The sequence below is a fragment of the Rana temporaria genome, chromosome 2, assembly GCF_905171775.1.
Source record: "Rana temporaria chromosome 2, aRanTem1.1, whole genome shotgun sequence".
NCBI classification, from domain to species: Eukaryota; Metazoa; Chordata; class Amphibia; order Anura; family Ranidae; genus Rana; species Rana temporaria.
The window spans coordinates 366,303,781-366,329,933 of record NC_053490.1 but is presented as its reverse complement, the minus strand read 5'-3'; the positions used below and the strand labels follow the sequence as shown (position 1 = coordinate 366,329,933).

General features: G+C 42.2%; 1 protein-coding gene across 3 annotated transcripts in view; it reads left to right on the top strand.

Moving 5' to 3' along the window:
- USP49 (ubiquitin specific peptidase 49) overlaps positions 1-26,153 on the top strand; it is a 106,769-nt gene that overhangs the window by 46,510 nt on the left and 34,106 nt on the right. For all 3 annotated transcript variants that reach the window (XM_040337693.1, XM_040337694.1, XM_040337695.1), the window contains exons 4-6: positions 2,804-4,136; positions 4,256-4,460; positions 5,247-5,355. In XM_040337693.1, the coding sequence (XP_040193627.1) occupies positions 2,820-4,136; positions 4,256-4,460; positions 5,247-5,355 (1,631 nt within the window). In that variant the 5' untranslated portion in view covers positions 2,804-2,819. The remainder of the gene's footprint in view (positions 1-2,803; positions 4,137-4,255; positions 4,461-5,246; positions 5,356-26,153) is intronic.

Below are 26,153 nucleotides of genomic sequence, written 5' to 3'. Positions count from 1 at the left end.
AAAAAAAAAAAAAAAAGATACATTTGTAATCGCGGCAAATCTGCCGCTACACGCGTACGCGGCTGTCGCTTAGGTGTGAATGCAGCCTTAAGTACACACAGGTGCACTCTATTTATTAATTAGGTGACTTCTGAAGGCAAATAGTTCCACTAGATTTTAGTTAGGGGTATTACAGTAAAGGGGGTTGAATACAAATGCACACCACACTTTTTCAGATATTTTATTTGTGTAACAATTTGAAAACCATTTATCATTGTCCTGCCACTTTGTGTTGGTCTATCACATAAAATACATTTAACATGACAAAATGTGGAACATTTCAAGGGGTATGAATACATTTTCAATGCACTGTACAATATCATCTATGCCAAAATATCTTTATTTGTAAATTAAGCGTTTGAGAGATACTGTATCAAATACCTTAGCAAAATCTAGATACACTACATTTAAATTACAGCACACCTACTCATAGAATGTTAAAAGGTTTGTCTGGCAAGAACATTTTTTTCAGAAACCCACTGCTAATGATACTATTTTCATTGGCAATTTTTTAAAATATGGTTCTTTTTATCAATTCTTCCTAAAGTTACACACTACTGATGTTAGGCTGATGGGTCGGTAGTGTCCAGGTATGCGTTTTTGTTTTTGCCAATCTGTTGGTACCATTCCAGTCAGTATGTTCGCCTTAAAAATTAGGAACAATGGTCTGGCTATATCATGGCTAAGTTCTTTGAGAACTCTTAGGTGTCAGCCATCTGGTCCTGGTATTTTATTCACATTACATTTTTCTAATCTTATTTCAACACCGTATCTGTCAGCCACAAGCATCCATTCAATATAATATTATTAAAGGATAAGTTCACCTTTTCGTTTTTTTTTTTTTCTGAATTCCAGCTCCCCTATGCATTATTGTACTTTTGCAAAAATAAAACCGCTTTCCATTTATTCTACACACGCTTACCTCACTGTCTATGTGGCTGTTTAAAAACACTTATCCATTACTTCTGCCTTTCTTCCTGGATGGACTAAAGGTCATGATACAGTACATCTACATCTACCCTCTCTATCTACCAGGTGGATGTTTTTTTAAATGAAATGCAATCAATCGGTAATCACTCTTCTCTACTAAATACATGGGTATCTTTTCCTACCCTATCTTTAATCTTGCATACATCGTTCATTTGGCATTTTGAAGTCGCCAAGAGATGAGATAACAGCCTATGTGGATAGAGCTGTAGCATTGAAAACAGGAGTGTGTCCTGGGTTCTGTAAAGCTCAACAATTTTTTCTGAAATGCAAGGAATCGCACAGCTGTGAATGGAGCCACATTGTTCTTGTGTAAAACTGATCAATTCCACTTTTAGGCCCCAGTCACATCTAGCATAGTGGGAGTGCATGTTTTTTGGCTCGTTTTTTCCTGTGGCACACACAGGGCAGCGCTACGTGTGGCTCATGGGACATTTTAGCGTGTTTGTGGGTTGCATGTTTTTTACTATGAGTCTTTGCTGGATTTGACACTCGTTTTTTCACATGGCAAAATGTGTGTTTGGTGTGCCCTTAAAGGAACACTAAAGGTTTGTTTTTTATTAGATCAATTGATTGCTGTAAGCTAGAGCATTTACATATCACTTACCTCGTTTTTCCTTTTGACCTCCAAAATACAGTAATCCAGGTTTGAAAATGCCATTTCCTGTCTCTCCTCTTCTTGCTTTCTACCAGCATCTGAGCCGTTTTGCATGGTGGAAAGCAGAATGTGCTCACCCCCTCCCTATGACTACAGCCCTGCGTGAAGATGCTCTCTTATCCCTCACAGGCATTGAGGCTAAGCCTAATGGGAACTGTAGTTCCCATTAGGCCGTGATGTAGCAAGAATGAATGCGCACCACAAACCAGGAAGTCAGTGAGAATAACGATTGCTGGAGGTGAATAAAACAGCTCGATTTCAACAGATATCAAACTAGTTATAATGCAAAACATTACTTTTTACTTTATCAGCTACTGTCAGACTTTAATTTAAGAGGAAAATATTTTTGTCTTTACAACCCCTTTAACAATTAATGACACTAAAAGTGAAACTAGTAATTTTATGTGTATAAAGGTGGCCATATACTGTACAATCTCCTTAGAGTGACTAAATTTATATAAAAGGAGGAAATGCCTATGTAACCAATCACTCTGTTTCCAGTCAGGCAGGCCCTTGCACTACATAGTTGATGGTGGATCTAAAGGGAATTGTTCAATAAGATTGTATAGATAGTGTATGGTGAACTTTACAGAACCCAGGACACACTTCTGTTTTCAATACTACAGCTCTATCCACATAGGCTGTTATCTCATCTCTCATCTCCTGCACAACTCGTCTGTCCAGAAAGTAAGGCAGAGGTAATGAGATAAGTGTTTTTAAACAGCCATGAAGACAGCGAGGTAAGTGTGTGTAGAATAAATGAAAAGCGGTTTTCTTTTTGGGAAAAAAGTACATTAATGCTGTATTGGTACATAGGGAAGCTGGAATTTAGAAGAAAAAAAAAAAACTGATGAACTTATCCTTTTTAAGATTACGGTCATGTTTTTTTATATCCTTCCTTTTTGTTCACATAAACTGAGGAGAAGAATGTATTTAATAGTTGCCTTTACCAACTTCGCCTTTCTTGAAATGTAAGTGAAATTAGCCTAAATTTTTTTTTTTTTGTATACTTTTTATTTTTTTAGTCAATCTGTTCATGTTACTTTGCAAAATGTATATATTAAAATGAATATTTTACAAACTTCTGTGTGATTCTTGCTGCCTTATGTTTCCCTGTAGGATCTTGCTGTGAGACATGGATCGATGTAAACATGTGGGACGCTTGCGCTTATCCCAAGACCACTCAATATTAAATCCACAGAAATGGCGCTGTGTGGATTGTGATACTAGAGAATCCATATGGGCCTGTCTCAAGTGTTCCCATGTGGCCTGTGGACGTTACATTGAAGAGCATGCGTTGCGCCACTTCCAAGAGAGCAGACACCCTTTGGTTATGGAGGTGCATGAGCTTTATGTCTTCTGCTATTTGTGCCAGGACTATGTATTAAATGATAACCCAGAGGGTGACCTAAAGCTACTGAGAAGTGCGCTGTCTGCTGTGCGGAGTCCAAAGCAGGAAACATCCAGCCGAAGAAGTTTGCGTTCACAAACCACAGCTTTTGAGGGGTCTTATAGCCTTAAGTCACAAGGGCAACCATTGATGCTCACAGCACTGCGGCATCGACGCCATACACTGCTAGCAAAAGCGCTCAGGCAATGGTTTGAAAAAAGCTCAAAGGGCCAGCTTAAACTGGAGGAAAAGAGACAGAAAGCTGAGCTAGAGCGGAAGAAAGAAGAAGCTAGGCTAAAGCGGCAAGAAGTGAAACGGCGTCTTCTTGAAGAGCTAGCAAACACCCCTCCAAGGAAAAGTGCCCGTCTGTTATCGCACGCACACAGGGATAGCCTTATTCCCCGTAAATTCAGGGACATGACAACCAGCAGTCCAGCTTCAAGAAAAGAGGCTCAAAGGCGCTTTAATCAGCTATACTCCATACGGCCCAATGTGACCCCTGGAGTTACAGGACTTCGCAATCTTGGAAACACCTGTTATATGAACTCCATACTACAGGTACTGAGTCACCTGCAGAAGTTTAGGGAATGCTTCCTTACCTTGGATCCCTGTGAGAAAGAGGAACTTTTGGGAAAAGGCACCAATGGCAAGCACTGTATGGGTGATAGTGGAGCACAGTGCCCATCTGGGGGCCTTAAATTAAATGGGGGGTCATCGCTTAAGAAAAACCTGGAGCTAATTCAAGCCAAGGAACCCAGCACCAAGCAGCTCTCCCTTTGCCATGAACTGCACACCTTATTTCGAGTTATGTGGTCAGGGAAATGGGCGCTGGTTTCGCCCTTTGCCATGCTGCACTCAGTTTGGAACCTAATTCCAGCCTTTAGGGGATATGACCAGCAAGATGCTCAGGAGTTCTTGTGTGAGCTTCTGGATAAGGTGCAACAGGAACTGGAGTCTGAGGGCAGCAAACACAGAATACTTATCCCCATTTCCCAGCGGAAGCTCACCAAACAGGTGTTAAAGGTAGTGAACACAATATTCCATGGGCAACTGCTTAGTCAGGTGAGAAGACTTTTTTTTTTTGTTACTGTTCTTTTAGATATTTCTCTCCCAGCTGTGCACTTTTTCTTTCTAGAATAGACCCTCGTAACTACATGAATGTTTTCTTCTTTTTTTCACAGGTTACATGTCTGACATGCAGTTATAAGTCTGACACAGTGGAACCTTTCTGGGATTTGTCACTGGAATTCCCTGAGCGTTATCACAGCCTAGAAAAGGGGATTGCTCCAGTCACTACTACTGAGTGCACTGTTACGGAAATGTTATCCAAGTTTACAGAAACTGAGGCCTTGGAAGGAAGAATTTATGCTTGTGACCAGTGTAATAGTGAGTGGTATTGCCTGTCATTGCATCAGTAGAAAAGTTATCTTGGTCTCTCTAGTTGGAATAATGTGTGACATTATTAAAGTGTTAACCCATACATAAAACGCTGGCAGCCCCTCTATTTTAGGCAGGCATAGCGCACTGTATGTCTTTTTTTTTTTTCTTCTATAAAATTGAGGTATGTAAATACAGATTTAGAACGATCTTCAGGCCGGTCACGTGAATTGCAGCTGCTGTACAGCTCTGATACATGGCTTCTGCAGGAGGGGAACTGGAACATGACAGAGCTCACTGGGAACAGTAGATCTGTCATGTCATCTGGCATCTCCGTGTTTACATAGGCAGTTCCTCGTTCTGCCTCTCCTCACTGCAATCGCGGGTTGCTGGCAGGCATAGAGTCCACACTCTCGCCCGCTATCATCCTTGCACGGACCAGCGTACAGGTACGTCGGTTTGCGCAGGAGAGCCGACTTGTCACCAGTATATCTGCGTGAACTGGTCGGCAAGTGGTTAAATGAGGACTCTGAACACGAGGCGGCAGTACTGTCCTATTACTCATTATTAAATGAGATTTATGGACATGGGTAGTAGAGATAAATAGACAGACAGAATAATAGAGGATTGCTCCTGCTCTGACAGCCCAAAGTCCGATTCCTCAATGTTAACTAAAATTGAATTGCTGTTCTTTCCTAAACTGTTTAGAAAATAGTAAACCAAACTATTTAATTTTGAAAACCATATCCCTATACTCATAATCAAATATCTGTAACTCACTCAAATTTTGTTCAGGTCGGAGACGAAAGTCCTCTCCAAAGCCCCTTGTGCTCAGTGAGGCCAAGAAGCAACTTATGATATTCAGACTACCTCAGGTTCTGCGGCTGCACCTTAAGCGTTTCAGGTAAGATAAATGATTCTTTATCACTAATATTCTGCAGTTCTTTATTTCCGTACATGCCATGTAGAGATTAAATAACTGGTAAAAACACAGATTTGAACTTGATGTAGCTAATTCAGAGAGCCCCGGGTAAGTAGATACCATCTTCAGCATTGAGATCCGAAGTCAAACCTTCTGTAGCAACAGTAAAGGGCCATAGCAATGCAAATTGCATGAAGGGAAAGCGCAACAAAGTATATGTAGGAGTGGACAAATGTGTTGGTACCTTTTACATTCCTCCTGAAAAGTGATGAAATTAAAAACTTGTGTGTACCAGCATGCCTTTGGTATGTCAGAAAGAAAAGTGATACATTGTTGCTTATTCTACAAAGATATTCAAAATGACTTGGCCAGATTTGTTGGTGTCCCTAGAAAAGATTATACATTTTTTTTTTTTTTTTTGATCGTAGGGATATTTCAAACTAACGGTACTCACTGTGCTGTTTGGTATCCTCCATGTACGCTACACTAAACAAGGACTAGAGCAAGCAAAGGCTATATGATCGTCGCCAAGCAACTTGATGTTTTTGTGATTTATGGTTTCAAATTTTAAGAAGTTTTAGGGGCCATGGGAGCGTAGCTAACCTCCCTAGAAGTGACTGCAAGATTCGGAACATCGTCCCCACATTGAACAGAGGGATGGTACGAAGGGTAGACAAAGGGAAGGAAGGTTCCAAAGAGATACAAGCTAAATTCCATTGTCAAGGCACACATACATGTCTGACTGCATCTTTCATCACTTTTTGAGCGACAGTGGGCTCAAAGGGAGAAAACACAGGATTTTTACTAAAATACATACTGACAATCCCACAATGCTTCTGGGAGAATGTCCCTTATGATCACAAAAAGTTTATTTTTTTTTAAAGGAAAGGACACCCATCTACTGTGAAACCTGTAGGAGACTAGATGATGTTTTGGGGCTGCTGTGCCTGGCATGGGGTGCCTTGAATTTTTGCAGGGCACAATGAAATCTCAAGACTATCAAGGAATTCTGGAATAAAATGTACTGCCAGTTTCCAAAGCTGTGTCTCAGTCACAGGTCCTGGTTCCATCAACAGGATAATGACCCAAAACACACAGCTTAATGCGTTTTAAGAACGGAACCATTAACTATTTTGAAGTACCTTTCTATGAGCCCTGATCTGAATTCTATAGAACTTCTATGGAGAGAGCTGCAATATGTAGTCTGCAGAAGGCATCATTCAAGCCTTGAAGCAGCTGGAGCAGCTTGACCAAGAAGAGTGGGTCAAACTACATATTGGATGGTGCAGAAGTCTAATTGAGCGCTACTGAAATCACTTATTTGCAGTAATTGCCTCTAAAGGTTGTGCAGCAAAATATTAGGTTAAGGGTCCAATCATTTTAGATGTACGTCGACACGGCTGGGGAAATGGGCGTAACCGTACGTCCCTCCATTGAAGCGGGCGCGGCTCCTGCAGACCCTATGTCCTCTGGTGAGGAGAGGCAGAACGGGCAAATGTAAACCAGGCATTTCCCCTTTCTGCCTAGTGACATGACAGAGATCTTCTGTTCCCTGTCATGCGGGGGGTATCTCTAGGGTAGTATTTGGAGGACTAAGGGGTAACATAAAGACCCCTGTCACACTGGAGCGGTTTGCAGGCGCTATTGCGCTAAAAATAGTGCCTGCAAACCGACCCTAAACAGCCGCTGCTGTTTCTCCATTGTGAAAGCCCAGAGGGCCAGACACTAGAGTGTTGCGCTAGCAGGACGGTAAAAAAAAGTCCTTCTAGCCTCATCTTTGGAGCGGTGCGTATACCGCTTCTCCACCGCTCCCGCCCATTGCAATTAATGAGACACCACAGCTATACTGCCGGCAATGTGCCTCTGTGGCCGCTAGCAGGGGGTATAACTGCCCCGCTAGTGGCCAAATAGCGCTATAGAGAAGAGGAAACGTCAAATTCTACTGGGAGAAGAGGAGCCATTGGCTTTCTCTTCTTCTCTCTCCCCTTTTTATTGCAAATTGTTTCAGGCAGCTTGAACTGGGATGCTTATCTCTTGGCAATATTACATGTGCTTTGGTTTAAGTAATTGAAGCTCTGAGGAGAGTTTAACTCATTATGGACCCACACACACTTTGCATGCTATTTGGCTTGTTCCTAAATGCCAGGAAAGCACATAGAATTTTTCTAGACTTGAACATTCTATATAAATGCTGTTTCTTAGAGATCTAAACTTGTGTAGAATTAAGTTATTTATGCTTTTGGATATCTCACAATTTAGAGATGGGCTTGACCGTGTTTGGGATCCTGCCATGAATCCAACACTGCACACAGCTAATCGCAGACCGTGAGACAATTCCGGTTCACAGCTGCACAGATCAAGAAATGTCTTGCTGCCTGTGTTTAGTGGTGTGCAGTGTCGGCTTCCTAGCGGGATCGGTCAGGTGGGATCCCAAACACGCCCAAGCCCAATCCTACTCACAATTTTGGTGAAATTGCTTGTCAAAATTATAATTTGAACCACTTCAGTTCTCCCACCAGTTTATTCTATGTGGATCAGAACATGTTTGTTAAGTTCCCAGTAATGTACAATATTATACTCGCCCCACCTTGCTACAGGGTTCTTTTCAAACTGTGTGTGAGTATCTCCAACCAGAAATAAAGTGAAATGGGTAAACGGTGATATCTGCGCTGTGTGATACAAGGGGAGGGGGGGAAGAGTGACCTATTGCATTACAAATGCACTCAAACTTAAACTTGCAAGCATTAAAAAAAAAAAAACATAACATTTCAAAATAAGGGATGTACATAATATGCCTTTTTAACTTTTAAGCTTATTTTACAACCTATATTTTATAAGGTTACTTGATATTTAAGAGGTTACAAAACTTTTCTCAGATGCCCACCTAACCAATTGTCCCTTGGACCCTGTTCCCTCAACTACTACGGTCACCCTCTTCTTCTATCCTATGCTCCCTCACTCACATCTTCAATCTCTCCCTCTCTAGTGGTACCTTCCCCCTCCCCTCTAAAACATACACAGATCACTCCCATACTTAACCACTTAAGCCCCGGACCAATACGCTGTCTAAAGACCCAAGGTGTTTTTACAATTTGGCAATGCGCTGCTTTAACTGGTAATTGCGCGGTCATGCAATGTTGTACCGAAACGAAACTTGCGTCCTTTTCTTCCCACAAATAGAGCTTTATTTTGATGGTATTTGATCGCCTCTGCGATTTTTATTTTTTGCGATATAAACGCAAAAAGACCGTAAATTTTGAAAAAAAAAAAAAAAATGTTTACAAAAAGTTGTCACTAAATGATATATTTCTCACACATGCCATGGTTATATGTGGAATTGCACCCCAAAATACATTCTGCTGCTTCTCCTGAGTACGGGGATACCACATGTGTGGGACTTTTTGGGAGCCTAGCCGGATACGGGGCCCCAAAACCCAAGCACCGCCTTCAGCATTTCTAAGGGCACAAATTTTTGATTTCACTCCTCACTACCTATCAAGGTTTCGAAGGCCATAAAATGCCAAAATAGCAAAAAAAAAAACCAAATGACCCCATTTTGGAAAGTAGACACCCTAAGCTATTTGCTGAGAGGCATGTCGAGTCCATGGAATATTTTATATTTTGACACAAGTTGCGGGAATATGACAAACTGATTTTTTTTTGCACAAAGTTGTCACTAAATGATATATTGCTCACACATGCCATAGTTATATGTGGAATTGCACCCCAAAATACATTCTGCTGCTTCTCCCGAGTACGGGGATACCACATATGTGGGACTTTTTGTGAGCCTAGCCGCATACGGGGCCCCGAAAACAAAGCACCGCCTTCAAGATTTCTAAGGGCATACATTTTTGATTTCACTCCTCACTACCTATCACTACCTATCACAGTTTTGAAGGCCATAAAATGCCAAGATGTCACACAACCCCCCCAAATGACCCCATTTTGGAAAGAAGACACCCCAAGCTATTTGCTGAGAGGCATGTTGAGTCCATGGAATATTTAATTTTATGGCCCCAAGTGATTGAATAATGACCAAAAAAAAAAAAAAATTTTTACAAAACGTTGTCACTAAATGATATATTTCTCACATATGCCATGGGCATATGTGGAATTGCACCCCAAAATACATTCTGCTGCTTCTCCTGAGTACGGGGATACCACATGTGTGGGACTTTTTGGGAGCCTAGCCGCGTACGGGGCCCCGAAAACCAAGCACTGCCTTCAAGATTTGTGTGAGTGAAATCAAAAATTTATGTCCTTAGAAATCTTGAAGGCGGTGCTTGGTTTTCGGGGTCTCATACGCGGCTAGGCTCCCAAAAAGTCCCACACATGTGGTATCCCCGTACTCAGGAGAAGTAGCAGAATGTATTTTGGGGTGCAATTCCACATATAACCATGGCATGTGTGAGAAATATATCATTTAGTGACAATGTTTTGTACATTTTTTTATTTTAATTTTTTTTGGTCATGATTCAATCACTTGGGGCAAAAAAATTAAATATTCCATGGACTCAACATGCCTCTCAGCAAATAGCTTGGGGTGTCTACTTTCCAAAATGGGGTCATTTGGGTTTTTTTTGTGCTATTTTGGCATTTTATGGCCTTCGAAACTGTGATAGGTAGTGAGGAGTGAAATCAAAAATTTGCGCCCTTAGAAATGCTGAAGGCGGTGCTTGGTTTTCGGGGTCCCGTACGTGGCTAGGCTCCCAAAAAGTCCCAAACATGTGGTATCCCCGTACTCAGGAGAAGCAGCAGAATGTATTTTAGGGTGCAACTCCACATATAACCATGGCATGTGTGAGCAATATATCATTTAGTGACACATTATTTTTTTTTTTTTTTCTCATTATTCAATCACTTTGGACAAAAAAAAAAAAATCAATGGACTCAACATGCCTCTCAGCAGTTTCCTTGGGGTGTCTTCTTTCCAAAATGGGGTCATTTGGGTTTTTTTTGTGCTATTTTGGCATTTTATGGCCTTCGAAACTGTGATAGGTAGTGAGGAGTGAAATCAAAAATTTACACCCTTAGAAAGCCTGAAGGCGGTGATTGGTTTTTGGGGTCCCGTACGCGGCTAGGCTCCCAAAAAGTCTCACACATGTGGTATCCCCGTACTCAGGAGAAGCAGCAGAATGCATTTTGGGGTGTAATTCCACATATGCCCATGGCATGTTTGAGCAATATATCATTTAGTGACAACTTTGCGCAAAAAAAAATATATATATATATATATATTTTTTTATATTTCCCGCAACTTGGGTCAAAATCTAAAATATTCCATGGACTTAAGATGCCTCTCAGCAAATAGCTTGGGGTGTCTACTTTCCAAAATGGGGTCATTTGGGGGGGTTTTCAATTGTCCTGGCATTTTATGCACAACAATTAGAAGCTTATGTCACACATCACCCACTCTTCTAACCACTTGAAGAAAAAGCCCTTTCTGACACTGTTTGTTTACATAAAAACATATTATTTTTTTGCAAGAAAGTAAAGTTGAACCCCCAAACATTATATATTTTTTTAAAGCAAAGGCCCTACAGATTAAAATGGTGGGTGTTGCAAAAAAAATTTCCACACAGTATTTGCGCAGCGTTTTTTCAAACGCATTTTTTGGGGAAAAAATACACTTTTTTTTATTTTAAAGCACTAAAACACACTATATTGCCCAAATTATTGATGAAATAAAAATTATGATCTTAGGCCGAGTACATGGATACCAAACACGACATACTTTAAAATTGCGCACAAACGCGCAGTGGCGACAAACTACATACATTTTTAAAAGCCTTTAAAAGCCTTTACAGGTTACCACATTAGATTTACAGAGTAGGTCTACTGCTAAAATGACTGCCCTCGATCTGCCCTTCGCGGTGATACCTCACATGCATGGTGCAATTGCTGTTTACATATGACTCCAGACCGACGCTTGCGTTCGTCTTTGCGCAAGAGCAGGGGGGGACAGGGATGCTTTTTTTTTATTTTTTTATTTTTTTATATATTTATTTCGCTTTTTTTATTTTATTTGTTAACTGTTCCTTCCATTTATTTATTTTTTTTACCATTTTTATTGTTATCTCAGGGAATGTAAATATCCCTTATGATAGCAATAGTTAGTGACAGGTACTCTTTTTTTTTTTTTAAATGGGGTCTATTAGACCCTAGATCTTTCCTCTGCCCTCAAAGCATCTGACCACACCAAGATCGGTGTGATAAAATGCTTTCCCATATTCTCAATGGCGCCGTTTATATCTGGGGGGGGGGGACATTCCCTCCCACTGAATGTAAAAGCAGTCTAGAGGCTAATTAGCCGCTAGGACTGCTTTTACATGAAAGCCGACCGCTGGCTGAAAAGAATGATACCAAGATGATGCCTAAACCCGCAGGCATCATTCTGGTATAACCATTCAAAGTCCTGCAACATACCAGTACGTTGATGGTTCTTGTTGGACATGTATTGTAATCTTTTTTTTTTTTTCATGCAGCCTGTTGGCTGAACAAAAAAAAGATTGATTGGTGGGTATGCCCACCATTAGAATACCTCCCTTCATCCACCCACTTCTAATGATGGGCATACATGCACCATTTATATATGCCGAAGCATGGGGGCATCCTCCCGCAAAAAAGTTATGCCGCGTACGGTCGGACTTTTCTATGCCGCGTACACACGGTCGGACTTTTCTATGCCGTGTACACATGGTCAGACTTTTCCACAGGAAAGCCTCCGTAGGAATGTCAACCGTATGTACGCGGCATTAGGAGCAAAATCGCTCCTCCGCCCCTAATGCCCCCATGCTCCGGCATATATGCTCTTTTTTGAACTGTAGTGGTGAAATCACCTCCTACAGCATTGGAGTCGCGGCTTTATATATCGTGGGAGCAAACGCTGTTGCTGTCACGCTAAATAAATCCGCACTGCAACTGAATGGCGTACCTGCTAAGCAAATGATGGTTAACATTAAAACAAAGTAACATTCCAGTATAACAGTAAGATCATACCATACCTGCAAAGCAAATACCTATAAAAAAACATAGTAAAAAATAAAACATTTTTTAACGCAACCTGTGCCTAAAATATATATATGCCAAAGCATGGGGGCATCCTCCCGCAAAAAAGTTATGCCGCGTACGGTCGGACTTTTCTATGCCGCGTACACACGGTCGGACTTTTCTATGCCGTGTACACATGGTCAGACTTTTCCACGGGAAAGCCTCCGTAGGAATGTCAACCGTATGTACGCGGCATTAGGAGCAAAATCGCTCCTCCGCCCCTGCTGCCCGCATGCTTCGGCATATATGCTCTTTTTTTTAACTGTGGTGGTGAAATCACCTCCTACAGCACTGGAGTCGCGGCTTTATATATCGTGGGAGCAAACGCTGTTGCTGTCAAGATAAATAAGTCCGCGCAACAGCTGAATGGCGTACCTGAAAACAGTAAAATAAATTACATACCTGAAAAGCAAGCATGAAAAAACATAACAACAATAAAACTTTGCAGAATAGAATACAGTAAAAAAGAGCAGAACAATAGAGAGAGAATAGAGAGGGAGAGAACAATAAAACGACAACTATTTTTGGTTTTTTTATTTTATATTTTTTTTGTGTGTTTTTTTATTTTTTACTTTTTTTTTTTTTTTTTTTTTTTTAACACTTTTTTTTGTAACTGTGAACTGTAACTTCAACTTTTCGGTTCCAGGTTTGGGTCTCTCAAAATGCGATGGCATCTTGGGAGACCCTGTGTGAGTGTGCCTAGCCTGTGAAATGTTTCACCCTACACTAATAATTAACGTGTGTGTGGAAGCGTTCAAAACATTCACCAATACAAAGACCAGGATTGCCAGGACATTTGGGACAAAAATAACGGGTGTCACGCCTAAATCCGCGCTTGGTACAGACACGACATTTTCTTTGGGGGGCTCGTTGGGTAGGGGTACTCTGGAGGACATAAGAAAAATGCCTCTCATGCAGTCGGCTTACTGCATTTGGTAGGAGATGGTGAGGTACAATACCGCCTGGATACAGGAGTTCTGTGATGATATCCCTCTGGAATTGAAGGAAGGATTCATTCCGTCCTGAAGCTCTGTATACGACATGAGCATTCAGTAGAGCCAATTGAAATAAATGTAGAGACACTTTTTTGTACCAGCGTCTCGTCTTACGGGCAATATGATACGGCGCCATTAACTGGTCGTTGAGGTCCACCCCTCCCATGTTTTGGTTATATTCGTGGACACAGAGGGGTTTCTCCACAACACCAGTCGCCGTACGAATTTGGACTGTCGTGTCTGCGTGAAGGGTGGTAAGAACGAAAACATTCCTATTGTCCCGCCACTTCACAGCGAGCAAATTTTTACATCTGCAGCAGGCTCTCGCCCCCGGCCTAACACGGGCATCTACAAGCCGCTGGGGGAAGCCCCGGCGATTAGGTCGCACGGTGCCACATGCTCCAATCTGTTGATCAAATAAGTGGCTAAAAAGTGGCACGCTGCTGTAAAAATTGTCCACATACAAATGGTACCCCTTTCCGAATAAGGGTGACACCAAGTCCCAAACAATCTTGCCAGCGCTCCCCATGTAATCTGGGCATCCTTCCGGCTCTACCTGACTATCTTTTCCCTCGTAAACCCTAAAGCTCCATGTGTAGCCTGTGGCCCTGTCACAGAGCTTATAGAGCTTGACCCCGTATCTGGAACGCTTGCTGGGAAGGTACTGTTTGAAAGACAAGCGGCCAGCAAATTTAATCAGGGACTCATCAACGCATACAACCTGCTGGGGATTAAACAAGGCTGCAAAACGTTCGTTGAAATGGTTTACGAGGGGCCGAATTTTGTAGAGCCGGTCAAATTCAGGGTCTCCACGTGGACGACAAAGTGCATTGTCACTGAAATGCAGGAACCGCAGGATCGCCTCGTATCGTTTCCTGGCCATGTGAGCAGAGAAAATGTACATATGGTCAATGGGATGTGTGGACCAATACATCCGCAATGACGGAAATTTGTGTATGCCCATGTTGAGGGTAAGGCCCAGAAAGGTCTTAAATTCGGAAACCTCGAGAGGTTTCCATTGTTTGGCAAGGCGAGACTGGGGGTTAGCGGCGATGTAAGTACCAGCATATAAATTAGTCTGGTCCACAATAGATCTATAGAGATCTTCCGTGAAATACAGCGAATAAAAATCAAGTGACGTAAAGTTCGCTGTATCCACCTGAATACCGGGTTGGCCAGTGAATGGGGGAAGTACAGGTGCTGTGGTGGGGACCCAATCAGGATAGGCAAATTCTACAGGAAGGGCACTATGGGCACGACGGGCCTGTCTCTGTCTTCTTCTTGGTGGCAGCGGGACACTACTTGTGCTTGCCACATCGCCAGCTTCAACTGCACTTATGGGACTCGCCACGTCACCAAGTGTTACTGCAGTGCTGGATAAACGACCAGGGTGTACTAGGCCGCTGGTGCTTGCCAATTCACCAGAAGGAATAGCGGCGCTAGTACTGGATCTCTGCTCCATACGAGGGTCCTGCGGTTCTTGCTGCTCAACAACATCAGAATGGGATCGGGTATGCCTGGCCTTAGCAGGGACCTCAACTTCGTCGTGCGAGCTATCTGACATGGAGCCGCTGTCGTAAATGGGTTCATATTCTGAGCCAGAATCTGTCAGATGTGTGACCTCCTCCTCTTCACTATCTGACATGCACATGAACTCCAAGGCCTGCTTATCATTGTACCTTCGGTTTGCCATTTTGGACTCTAAATTTAGTGGTACAATGGTAAGGATTCACAGGTAAAAAAAGCACCTGACTATAGAAAAGCAAATGTAGAAAACGCTTCAAAAAAAACTGTAAGCGATCGCAGGGATCAGGCCTGTCTCTGCGAACGCTGCAGTTATGTGTCTTGTGTTTTGTAAGTGACAGTGATCGATCGATACTGCACTTGGGTGGGTTGGGCTGGGCAGAGGGGGAAAACGCAGGTGCTAGCGGGTATCTGGGCTGATTCCGCTAACAATGCGTTTTTGGGTACCCTAAACTGCTGGGTACGCTAGTATAGATCTGATCAGATCAGGTATCGATCCGTTCAGATCCTATACCACTAAGGGGGGTGTATGCTTAGCGAGTGGGTGTAAGCGGTACTGGCTCTAACCTAACGCTGCCTGGGGCGACGCAGACCCTGACTGGCGCTAAAATTAAATTTATATCACCCGCCGGGTGATCAGGGGGTTAAACCTATTGGGTTATATACGGCGGGTGCTCTGATGCTATAAACAGCAAACTAACCAACCAGCGTCAACCGTAACACTTATACGGTGATCACTGGTGAAAGGGTTAACTAGGGGGCAATCAGGGGGTTAAAACCTTTATTCGGTAATATATGGGGGTACCTAACGCTTTCTAAAAACCTGGTGGCGAACCTAAAATAACTAAATAACTAACTGGCTAACCACGTCACCAGTGACACTTATACAGTGATCAGTGGTGAAAGGGTTAACTCTAGGGGCAATCAGGGGTTAAAACCTTTATTTATGGGGGTACCTAACGCTATATAAACCTGGCGGCGAACCTCAAAAAAAACTAACTGCCTAGCGGCAACAGTGACACTAATACAGCGATCAGAAACCGATCGCTTAGTGACACTGGCAATAGGGGTGAAAGGGTTAACTTTAGGGGCAATCAGGGGTTAAACCTTTATTGGGGGGGGGGGGGTAGGGGGCTACCCTGGACCTAAAGGGGCCTAAACCTAACTGCCCTGACACTTTTTTCTGTCACACTGACACTAAAAGCAGTGATCAGAAAATAAATGATCACTGCAATCAGTGACACTGTGACAGGGGGTGATCTGGGGGTGCTGGGGGGGTGATCGGGGGGGGTTATGTGCCTATGTGTGCTGTGTCAGTGTGCTGTTGGTGCAACTCACAGTACTGACGTCTTCTCTCCTCTGGAACCGGACGAAAAGACCGCCAGAGGGGAGAAAACGTCACTTCCTCCCTGCCTGTGTTTACAGTTACACAGGCAGGGAGGGCTCAGCTGGAAGCTCATTCGCTGACGGAGATCGAGAGGGGACGGCTGGAAACCAATAGCCGCCCCCTCCTCCCGGACCTCCCGTACACCGTTCCCGGCCCTCGCATGTACCGGAGGGGGTCCCGATCGGACCCCCGAACCCAGGTAAGGCGGGGACGTACCTGTACGCCCATGTGCCTGTACGTGCCATATTGTGGACGTATATGTACATGCGGGGGTCGGGAAGTGGTTAAAAAGCCCTCACTGGACCCCACCAACCTGAACAACTTAAAGGAGTTGTAAAGGAAAAACATTTTTTGCCTAAAATTAATGTCTGCAAGGTAGACAGACAGAATAGTGTAATGATTCTGTTTAAAAAACAAGTAAATACCTATTAAATTCCTTCATCTATATCACCTCCGGCGTTCTAGTTTCTGTTCTCTCATTCACTTCCTGGTTTGCGGCGCTCATTCATGTAAGAACTACATTTCCCAGTATGAATTGCGGCACACCCAGTAATTCATACCTCCTTGAAGTTTCTAACACGTAGAGAGCGTCCTGCCGCACATATGTAGTTCCCAGGAGGGGGTGAGCACGTTACTGACCACCGCAGTAAAGCCTCCCATCACGGTGGTCAGTAAAATCAGACAAGCAGTAAGTGAACAGAACAGAGAAGAAATGGAGCAAAAACGAACAATGAGGAAGTGGAAAAGAGAAATGTCTGCAGGTAAAGGATGCTTTATTATGAAAAAAAATTTTTTTTCCTTTACAACCCCATCTTATTGCTCCCATTCACCTCTAAATTTTTAGAACGCCTAGTCTACAACCGTCTTGGCTCCTACCTCAGTGAAAATAACCTTCTTGACACCTTGCAGTCTGGCTTTCGCTCGCAGCACTCCACGGAAACTGCCTTACTAAAAATCACTAATGATTTACTAACTGCTAAAAGCAACAGCCAGTACTCCATACTCCTTCTACTTGACCTCTCTGCAGCCTTTGATACCGTTGACCACCCGCTCTTTCCCAATAAACTCCATTCCCTTGGCCTCCAAGATTCTGCTCTATCCTGGCTCTCTGCCTATCTATCTTTATATTGTAAAGCGCTGCGTAAACCGTTGGCGCTATATAAATCCTGTATAATAATAATATTTGCAGCTAAATAGGGCTTGCATATGGGTAATTGTTTGTTTGTCTTTGTGTCTGTTTTCCTATTTTGTCACTTTTTATTCTTTTTTTCGTTTTCATGTTTTGCACATTTACTACTGTTACAAGGGGGCACACATATTCTACTTATAATGATGAACTTCTTTGTGAGGTTTTCAAGTGGGTAACATGTCAACAATAGATATGACCATACCAGCTGATTGAAAACTTGCAAAAATTTCCACTGTCTGTCTCTTTTTTTTGTATTTTATTTTGAATGTAACATCCATGGTTATATAGATATATAGATAGTCTTCACAGTCTCTTTGGAAACTCTAAATAAAGACTATTAGAGAAAAATGGATGACCAGCCAGAATACTACTTGTCATTAGGGACTAAACACAGTCCGCAGTCCTCTTTCAATTGACAATGCCCGGTCTTTGAACTTTCACTTAAAAGCACTGAAAAAGATTTCACCGGGCCCTTTGCATTGTTTGCAAGGAATGTATTTGTTTAGTTGTGACACAGCTGCCCATGCATGATATACATTATCTCACAAAAGTGAGTACACTCCTCACCTTTTTGTAAATATTTTGTTATATCTTTTCATGTGACAACACTGAAGGATTTGCACTTTGCTACAATGTAAAGTAGTGAGTGTACAGCTTGTGTAACAGTGTGAATTTACTGTCCCCTCAAAATGGCTCAACACACACATTAATGTCTAAACCACTAGCAACAAAAGGGAGTACAACCCTTAAGTGTCCAAATTGGCCATTTTCCCTCCCGGTGTCATGTGTTATCTCTCTCACTCTTACTGGTCACTGGAAGTTCAATATGGCACCTCGTGGCAAAGGGCTCTCTGAGGATCTGAAAAAAAGAATTGTTGCTGTACATAAAGATGGCCTAGGCTATAAGAATATTGCCAAGACCCTGAAACTGAGCTGCAGCACCGTGGCCAGGACCATAAATCGGTTTAACAGGACAGGTTCCTATCGGTACAAAGAAGTTGCGTGCACATGCTTGGCGTCATATCCAGAGAATGCCTTTGGGAAATAGACGTATGAGTGCTGTCAGCATTGCTGCAGAGGTTGAAGGGGTGGGGGGTCAGCCTGTCAGTGCTCAGACCATATGCCGTACACTGCATCAAATTGGTCTGCATGGCTTTAATTCCAGAAGGAAGCCTCTTCTAAAGATGATGCACAAGAAAGCCCGCAAACAGTTTGTTGAAGACAGGAAGACTAAGGCCATGGATTACTGGAACAATGTCATGCGATCTGATGAGACCAAGATAAACCTATTTGGTTCAGATGGTGTCAAGTGTGTGTTTTGTGGAAACCAGGTGAGGAGTACAAAGACAAGTGTGTCTTGCCTACAGTCAAGCATGGTGGTGGGAGTGTCATGGTCTGGGGCTCCATGAGTGTTGCCGACACGAGGAGCTACAGTTCATTGAGGAGACCATGAATGCCAACATGTACTGTAACATACTGAAGCAGAGCATGATCCCCTCCCTTTGGAGACTGGGCTGCAGGGCAGTATTCCAACATAACAACCCCAAACACACCTTCAAGATGACCACTGCCTTGTTAAAGAAACTGAGGGTAAGGGTGATGGACTGGCTAAACAAGTCTCCAGACCTAAACCTTAGGGGCATGCTCAAAAGGAAGGCGAAGGAGCCCAAGGTGTGGGACATCCACCAGCTCTGTGATGTCATGATGGAGGAGTGGCAGAGGACTCCAGTGGAAACCTGTGAAGCTCTGGTGACCTCCATGCCCAAGAGGGCTAAGGCAGTGCTGAAAAATAATGGTGGCCACACAAAATATTGACACTTTGGGCACAATTTGGAAATTTTCACTTTTGTTGCCAGTGGTTTAGACATTAATAGCTGTGTGGTGAGTTATTTTGAGGGGACAGCAAATTTTACACTGTTATACAAGCTGTACATTCACCACTTTACATTGTAACAAAGTGTCATTTTTTCAGTGTTGTCGCATTTAAAGATCTAATAAAATATTTACAAAACTGTGAGGGGTGTACTCACTATTGTGCGATACTGTATATCTTTGTGGCTGTACAGGAGAGGGGGAGGATAGCTGTGATGTATCTGTTGCATTCTTGCTTGTGAAAAGGTTAAATAAAAAAATCTGTTGATTTCTGGTTCAGTGACCAGCAGATATAGCTGCAGATTCTCTTTGAAATGTCAGATCAGACGTTCAAACCTCACGCCTCTCAAATGCAGGTTATTGCTGTTCTCCAAGTGATCCGTTTCATAAAGAAACAGAATAGTTTTTATCATATGCTTTTAAAGATCTGTTTCAGACGACATCTGTTAAATGCTAAGTTCACCTTTTTTTTTTTTTTTTTTTTTATTACAACAATAAATGTACATCTTTTTGAACGTAGTGCATTTATTTTATTTTTATATGGGGACTGTAAAGCCGGGGGATTGAATTAAAATTCATGGAGGTCCTATTTAGTAAAATTTTCTTCCAGAAAAGGTCCGAATCGAATTTTTGTGCAATGATTCTTTACATCACAGCCCAGGTGTGCAGGCACAACAGCCCATTCATTTGAATGGGCTGCTGTGCCTGCGTTTTCTGCTGTGAAAAGGTCTTGGCACTTTTTTTTTTTAAATGCAGCCACATGGCAACTGCATGGTGCGTTTGTACCATGCTATTTGCATGTGCGGGAAACTACACCTTGTATTTCAGTGCGTTTTTAAAAATCAACTGTACCCCTGCATGTTTTTTTGTGCAGCACCTCATTTTGTGTGCAGCTGCTTGTCCCCTTCACATCTTTCCCACCACAGCACTGCCCCTTTCACATATCCCACACACACGCACAGCACACTACCCACAGCACTGTCCCCCTTCATATACTGTATCACCCCCAAAGCCATGTCCCCCTTTATCCCCTTTACATGACGCACACAGTACATGACCCCATTCTTTACAAGTTCACAGCCATGTCCTTTTTCTCCCCTCCCTCTCCTACCTTTCAGAGCGGAGAGCAGGAGTCGGGACAATCATGAACTGAAGGCAGAGGCACAGCAGCACTGGAAGGGGCACGGGAGCTGGCGGGTAACTTTTTCATTTTTGCAAGCTGGTGATTGGTTGCTAGGACCATCTCCTAGCAGCCAATCACTGCCTGGTTAACGTGAAAAATGTATTCAGTTCAGTGCAGTGCTATTTCCGCCCCCAGTCCAGAATTGTCCTGCCTTCCATTGTCCGCTCTGCCAATGACAGCGGCGGAGGCTTGGGACAAAAACGGCAGCTAAATAGCGCAATCAAATTGGTCCAGAAAGAGCAGTGGCTCGGGCCGGATGCGAGCCGTGGGCCACCATTTAGCGATGCCCACTGTAAAGCATTGCACCTGGGATCAGCAGATCGCAGAGGCAGTATATTCTACCACAGTCAGCATATTGGTTATGTTTTTCTCATTGCAGAAGATTACATTTTTTTTTTTTTAAATCAAAAAGGTTTTTATTGCTCACAGAACATACAAGTAGTAAAAATATGACATATCATACAAAGTGTGTAAAACTAAGTAACAATGCATCACTCCATCATGCATATAACAGATAGTAAGCACATCCAGCAACAAGCCCCCCGCCCCCACATACCAGTGAATCACAAATCATCTCCCAAAGGCCCTGTCCCAGGGCACTAGCAGAAGATTAAATTTAATCAGGCTGGTTGCTATGGGGGAAATCCCCAGCCTCTGCTGCACGCTACATAAATTGCCCCCACTGTGTAGCAATTAATTTCTGAGAAATCTCATCTATTTATCCATTTGAAAAATTGTACCAGTCCAGCAAAAAAGGGCAGGAAGTTTTATATTAAGAAGGTTTGATGAATTTGCTGGGGTTCCCTTCAAACTACAGTTATCATCATGAAGCTCTTCTCATAAGCATGCTGTAATCTCCCACTATAAGTGTATAGTTTGTCCATCTCTTGAACGTTTACAGCCTGCAGAGAACCATACACTAAACTAAAGCACAAATGTCCAGTTCACTTCTAGTCCATTCACATGGTTTCCAATCAAGCCCTGGTGAAGGGGGCATTTTTGTGTATCCCCAAAAGGAATCCAATACTACAGTTTCCTCTGCATGTATGTTCCCGCCCCCTAATTCGCAAACCATCCATTAGGCTGCCACTTATAACATAACATTTTGCCTGCCATCCTCTTCTGTCCTTGGCTTTTGGAATCGGCCATGGTCTCATAATTGACCAACTTTACAGGGGTTTTAATCCCTTCTTTTTTTTCATATATATTTTTTTTTAATAACATATACTAACCTCCACTGTGCAGTTCGTTTTGAACAGAGTGGCCCTGATCGTCCTCTTCTGAGGTCCCCCAGTGGCACTGGTGGCTCCTCCCCTGCATTGGGTGTACACCTCTACTTGGTGGACCCCCGTGCAGGCACGCTCCCGAGTCCTGCTTCTGCGTGTATTCACACAGATGGTGGGACTCGGCCCCGCCCCCGGTGCTCGTGTCATTGAATTTTATTGATGGCAGGCAGGCATTGGCTCCCGCTGCTGTCAATCTATCCATTCAAGAGCTGGGACCCCGTGCAGAGAGGGAGAGCTCGTCTCTGCCGAAAGAATAGGGGGGCAGGGGGGCCTGTCACTGGCAGAAGTATTTTCACCTTCTTGCATAGGATACATGGGGGCCCTGCTACTTGGTATTCAAAATGTAAATATGTATAACCATGAGTGATCCACCAGTAACACAAATGGCTTTCCCTTTTGCAGAAATCATATGCAAAGTGTGTGTGTGTGTGTGTATATGTATATGTATATGTATATGTGTGTGTGTGTGTGTATGTGTATGTATGTATGTATGTATGTATGTATATATATGTATATATATATATATATATATATATATATATATATATATATATATATATATATATATATATATATATATATATATATATATATAAAAAAAACATTTTTTATATAGATTAGCTAGCGTAGGTAAGGGGTTATTTTTGTTATACTGTATGTATCCTGTGCATAATATTTCCTGTTAGTTCCTGTTGCAAATACACAATACACAGTATTAAGCAACTTTAGCAAATGAGGAGCATCCACTTCTTCAGGAATAGGTGTCCCTGTTTAAAGATTCCCTCTTTCTTTTTGTTCTGGTGACAACTTTAAAGAGATCCCCCTAATTTTCTCCCAGTAACCAGTGGTCAAAAGCAAAAAAAAAGTTAATCTTCCCAACAGGGGCAGAGAAAGAAATACAAACTTGCTAGAGGATCTACTGTAACGCTTCCTTACACTGGCCAAAACCTTTATAAAAAAAAAAAAAGTTTTGCCTCCATGTAAAGTTTAAAACTGAACTCCAGGCAAATTGGTACACAGATGAAATCCATAATCGAGGCTGGGCAGAAAAATCTATTCCAAACCTAGGAATTCAACTAACATCCTCGCATAAATATTTATTTGTTTTCAGCCAATTTCCCTTCTCTACTGAAGCAGATCACAAATTTATTAAAACAATGTTAGCAACTCCCCCTCTCATGGATAGATCGAATCAACACATTTAAAATGACCATCTTGCCCAAATTACTCTACTTATTTAGAACCCTACCGATCCCAATTCCATCATATTTTCTGAGACTGGTGCAAAATAGAACTTTTGTCTGGAGCACTTCCAAACCACGAATCCTCGCACACATGCTATATCTCCCCAGATCCCAGGGGGGCTTTGGTCTCCCTAAATTTGCCAGCTATTACAAAGCAGCTCATCTGGCCAGCCTTCCCAAATATTACACAAACCAGGAAGCACCATTATGGACCTTTTTTTATAGAAGCTTCAGAATGCGACCCATTATATATATATATATATATATATATATATATATATATATATATATATATATATATATATATATATATATATATATATATATATATATAAACTTAATTTGGCTTCACGCCAAAAACCGACGTGAAATACAAAACCCCATAATCAAACCTTTCCTGTCACTTTGGGACAATCTGAAAATTAAAATACCATCTCCAACCACAACACAATCCTTCACTATGCTTTTTCAAAAACCCAGATTTCTACCCGGTGTGGATATGCCCTAAATCTTTTAAGGCCTGGTCAACAGCAGGAATCCTAACATTACAAGATTTAACCACTTCGAACTTCTTCCTAACCTGCCCAGAAATCAAAGACAAATACAACTTACCAGAATCATTTAGATATTCCCAAATAAAACAATTCTACACACCTTTCATAAATGGCCACACCCCTTTGTCAACCTTTCCAGTTTTGAGATAATATGTAAAAGAGACCCACTTGCCAGAGGTGCGACTTCATCACTCTATAACCAACTCTTGATAAAATCTAAGCCTGACAAGCCAACATATGTTCAGAAGTGGGAAGAAGACTTGGGTCAGAAACTAGACGACGCAAAATGGTCTAGTATTTGGTCGTACACCAAAGCATCCTCGCCCAATGTTATGGCACTGGAGACAAACTACAAAATATTAACCCCATGGTATCTGGTGCCAGATAGAGTGGCCAAATATTCACCTATTTTGGAATGAAATATTCGAAATAACCTCCAAAATGTTCCAAACAGAAGTATTACCAGACCCCTTCATAGTGTTTCTCAACCTGAAACCAGACTACTTATCTTCCCAGTTTAAATTATTCATTCAACTTTTAATGGCTGCGAAACAAACATTAGCGAAAGCTTGGAAGTCTACAACTATTGAGTTGGCTGAAACTAATAACCGAATGCATATTTCAATGTCGCATGCCAAAATGACAGCCATCGACCGTAACCAGACTTCAAAATTCCAAAAATTATGGAACCCATGGATAAAGTACCACCTACCTTCAAACTTTAATAACTTGGTCCTTCTGCCATGGTAACTGTTTAATAAGATACTAGAGGTCACTTTGTTGTCCACTCATAAAGTGATAACATCATCCACTATACTTGCGCTTGGATTGACCTTGTAAACCATCTCTCTGTCATCTATCTATCCTTTCTTTCCCTCTTTTTCCCATCTTCTCTGCGCTCTCTTTTTGTTCTTCAATTTATTATTATTTCAATCCATATATGCTCTGTCAGGGGTGGCCAACCAGTGGCTCGCGGAGCCCTCTAATGTGGCCAGCGACCTCCTGCTCTGGAATGGTGGGTTGGCAAGCCCAGATCGCAGGTTGCGACCCGCCATACCACAGCATCAGTGTTGTGAATGAAGCTGGTGGTAGAGGAAGAAAGTGGCTGCAGAGCAGAGCCCCATAAACCAATGCTTCCTCTACAGCGTCGGCTTTTGCCACAGGTGGAGTCTATGACAAAGTTCAGCAAACCCGCAGGATACACACAGGTGCACTACGCTGCACCCGCGGTGTGGGTAAACTGCAGCACATCGGTGACCTCTATAGAGCGACAGATGTCTGTTTACACCTGCCTACCTCCAATCCGAAAAACAGAAGTGACTTCTTCCCCTTTCATCTGGATATGGATATATATATATATATATATATATATATATATATATATATATATATATATATATATATATATAATATATATAATATATATTGTGTGTGTGTGTGTATGTATGTTGGCTGTTTTACCTATGAAAGGATTTGATTCTGTCCATCTAGTCCCCAAATTTGCACAGCACTGTCTGGCAGAAGTGGAGACCTGATTCTGTTGTTCTGCATTTCAGTATCGCTTGTCTCCGCACTACACATATGATGTCATTGGACAGTGAAAGGAGAAGTTTCAGAATTCTGAGCTTATTTCCTTGTCACTCTGCTCTTTCTCAACGTAGCAAAATTTTCTTTGCACTGAAGCACACCTGATTAGGCTCCTTGTGCTACTACATGTCTCAGAGTTATGCTGTAAAAGGACTTCAAGAGGCTTATGCCAAGTCAAATCAATGTACCAAACTGCTTGCATTAAAATTTTGAGATGTATTGATGAACACAGGGCTGCATAATATTTTATATATGCCTGGAGTTCGGCTTTAAGACTGTATGAAAAAAGGGCAGAGACCAGAAGAAGTTACTCTTGATTTTATTTAATGCAGGTACTTCTATAGCGCTGACAAGTTGCATGGCTCTTCACATATATATTGTACATTCACATCAGTCCCTACTCACACGGAGCTAACAATCTAAGGTCCCTAATTCACATTCATACATGCACATACTGGGGCCAATTTAGAAAAGAGTCAATTAACCTACCAGCATGTCTTTGGAGGGTGGGAGGAAACCAGAGTACCCAGAGGAAACCCACGCACAGTTATAAGCTAAAATAAAGCCTTGCCTTAGAAAATGTCTTTCTGCTGCTTTTACTATAATTAACTGCTTTCTGCCAAATTAGATGTGCACTTCAGCAATGGGAAATATTAGACTGAAAAGATATTTGAAAGGTTTAAACACCCCATCCTTTTCCCAACTTCTAGCGTTTACTGGCTACTCTCAGGAATGGATAAACTAAACTGGATGGTTCTGGTAGCTCTGGTTTAAGCTGTGTTGTAAATTTGTCATTTATGTGCTGTCTGGGTAATGGTCATAAATGACAGTTTATGTTAGGATGCTTCTTGGGCAGATTAGAGCCATTGGCAGGCCTTCTCTCCTGTGATTTCTCAATGTGCTAGG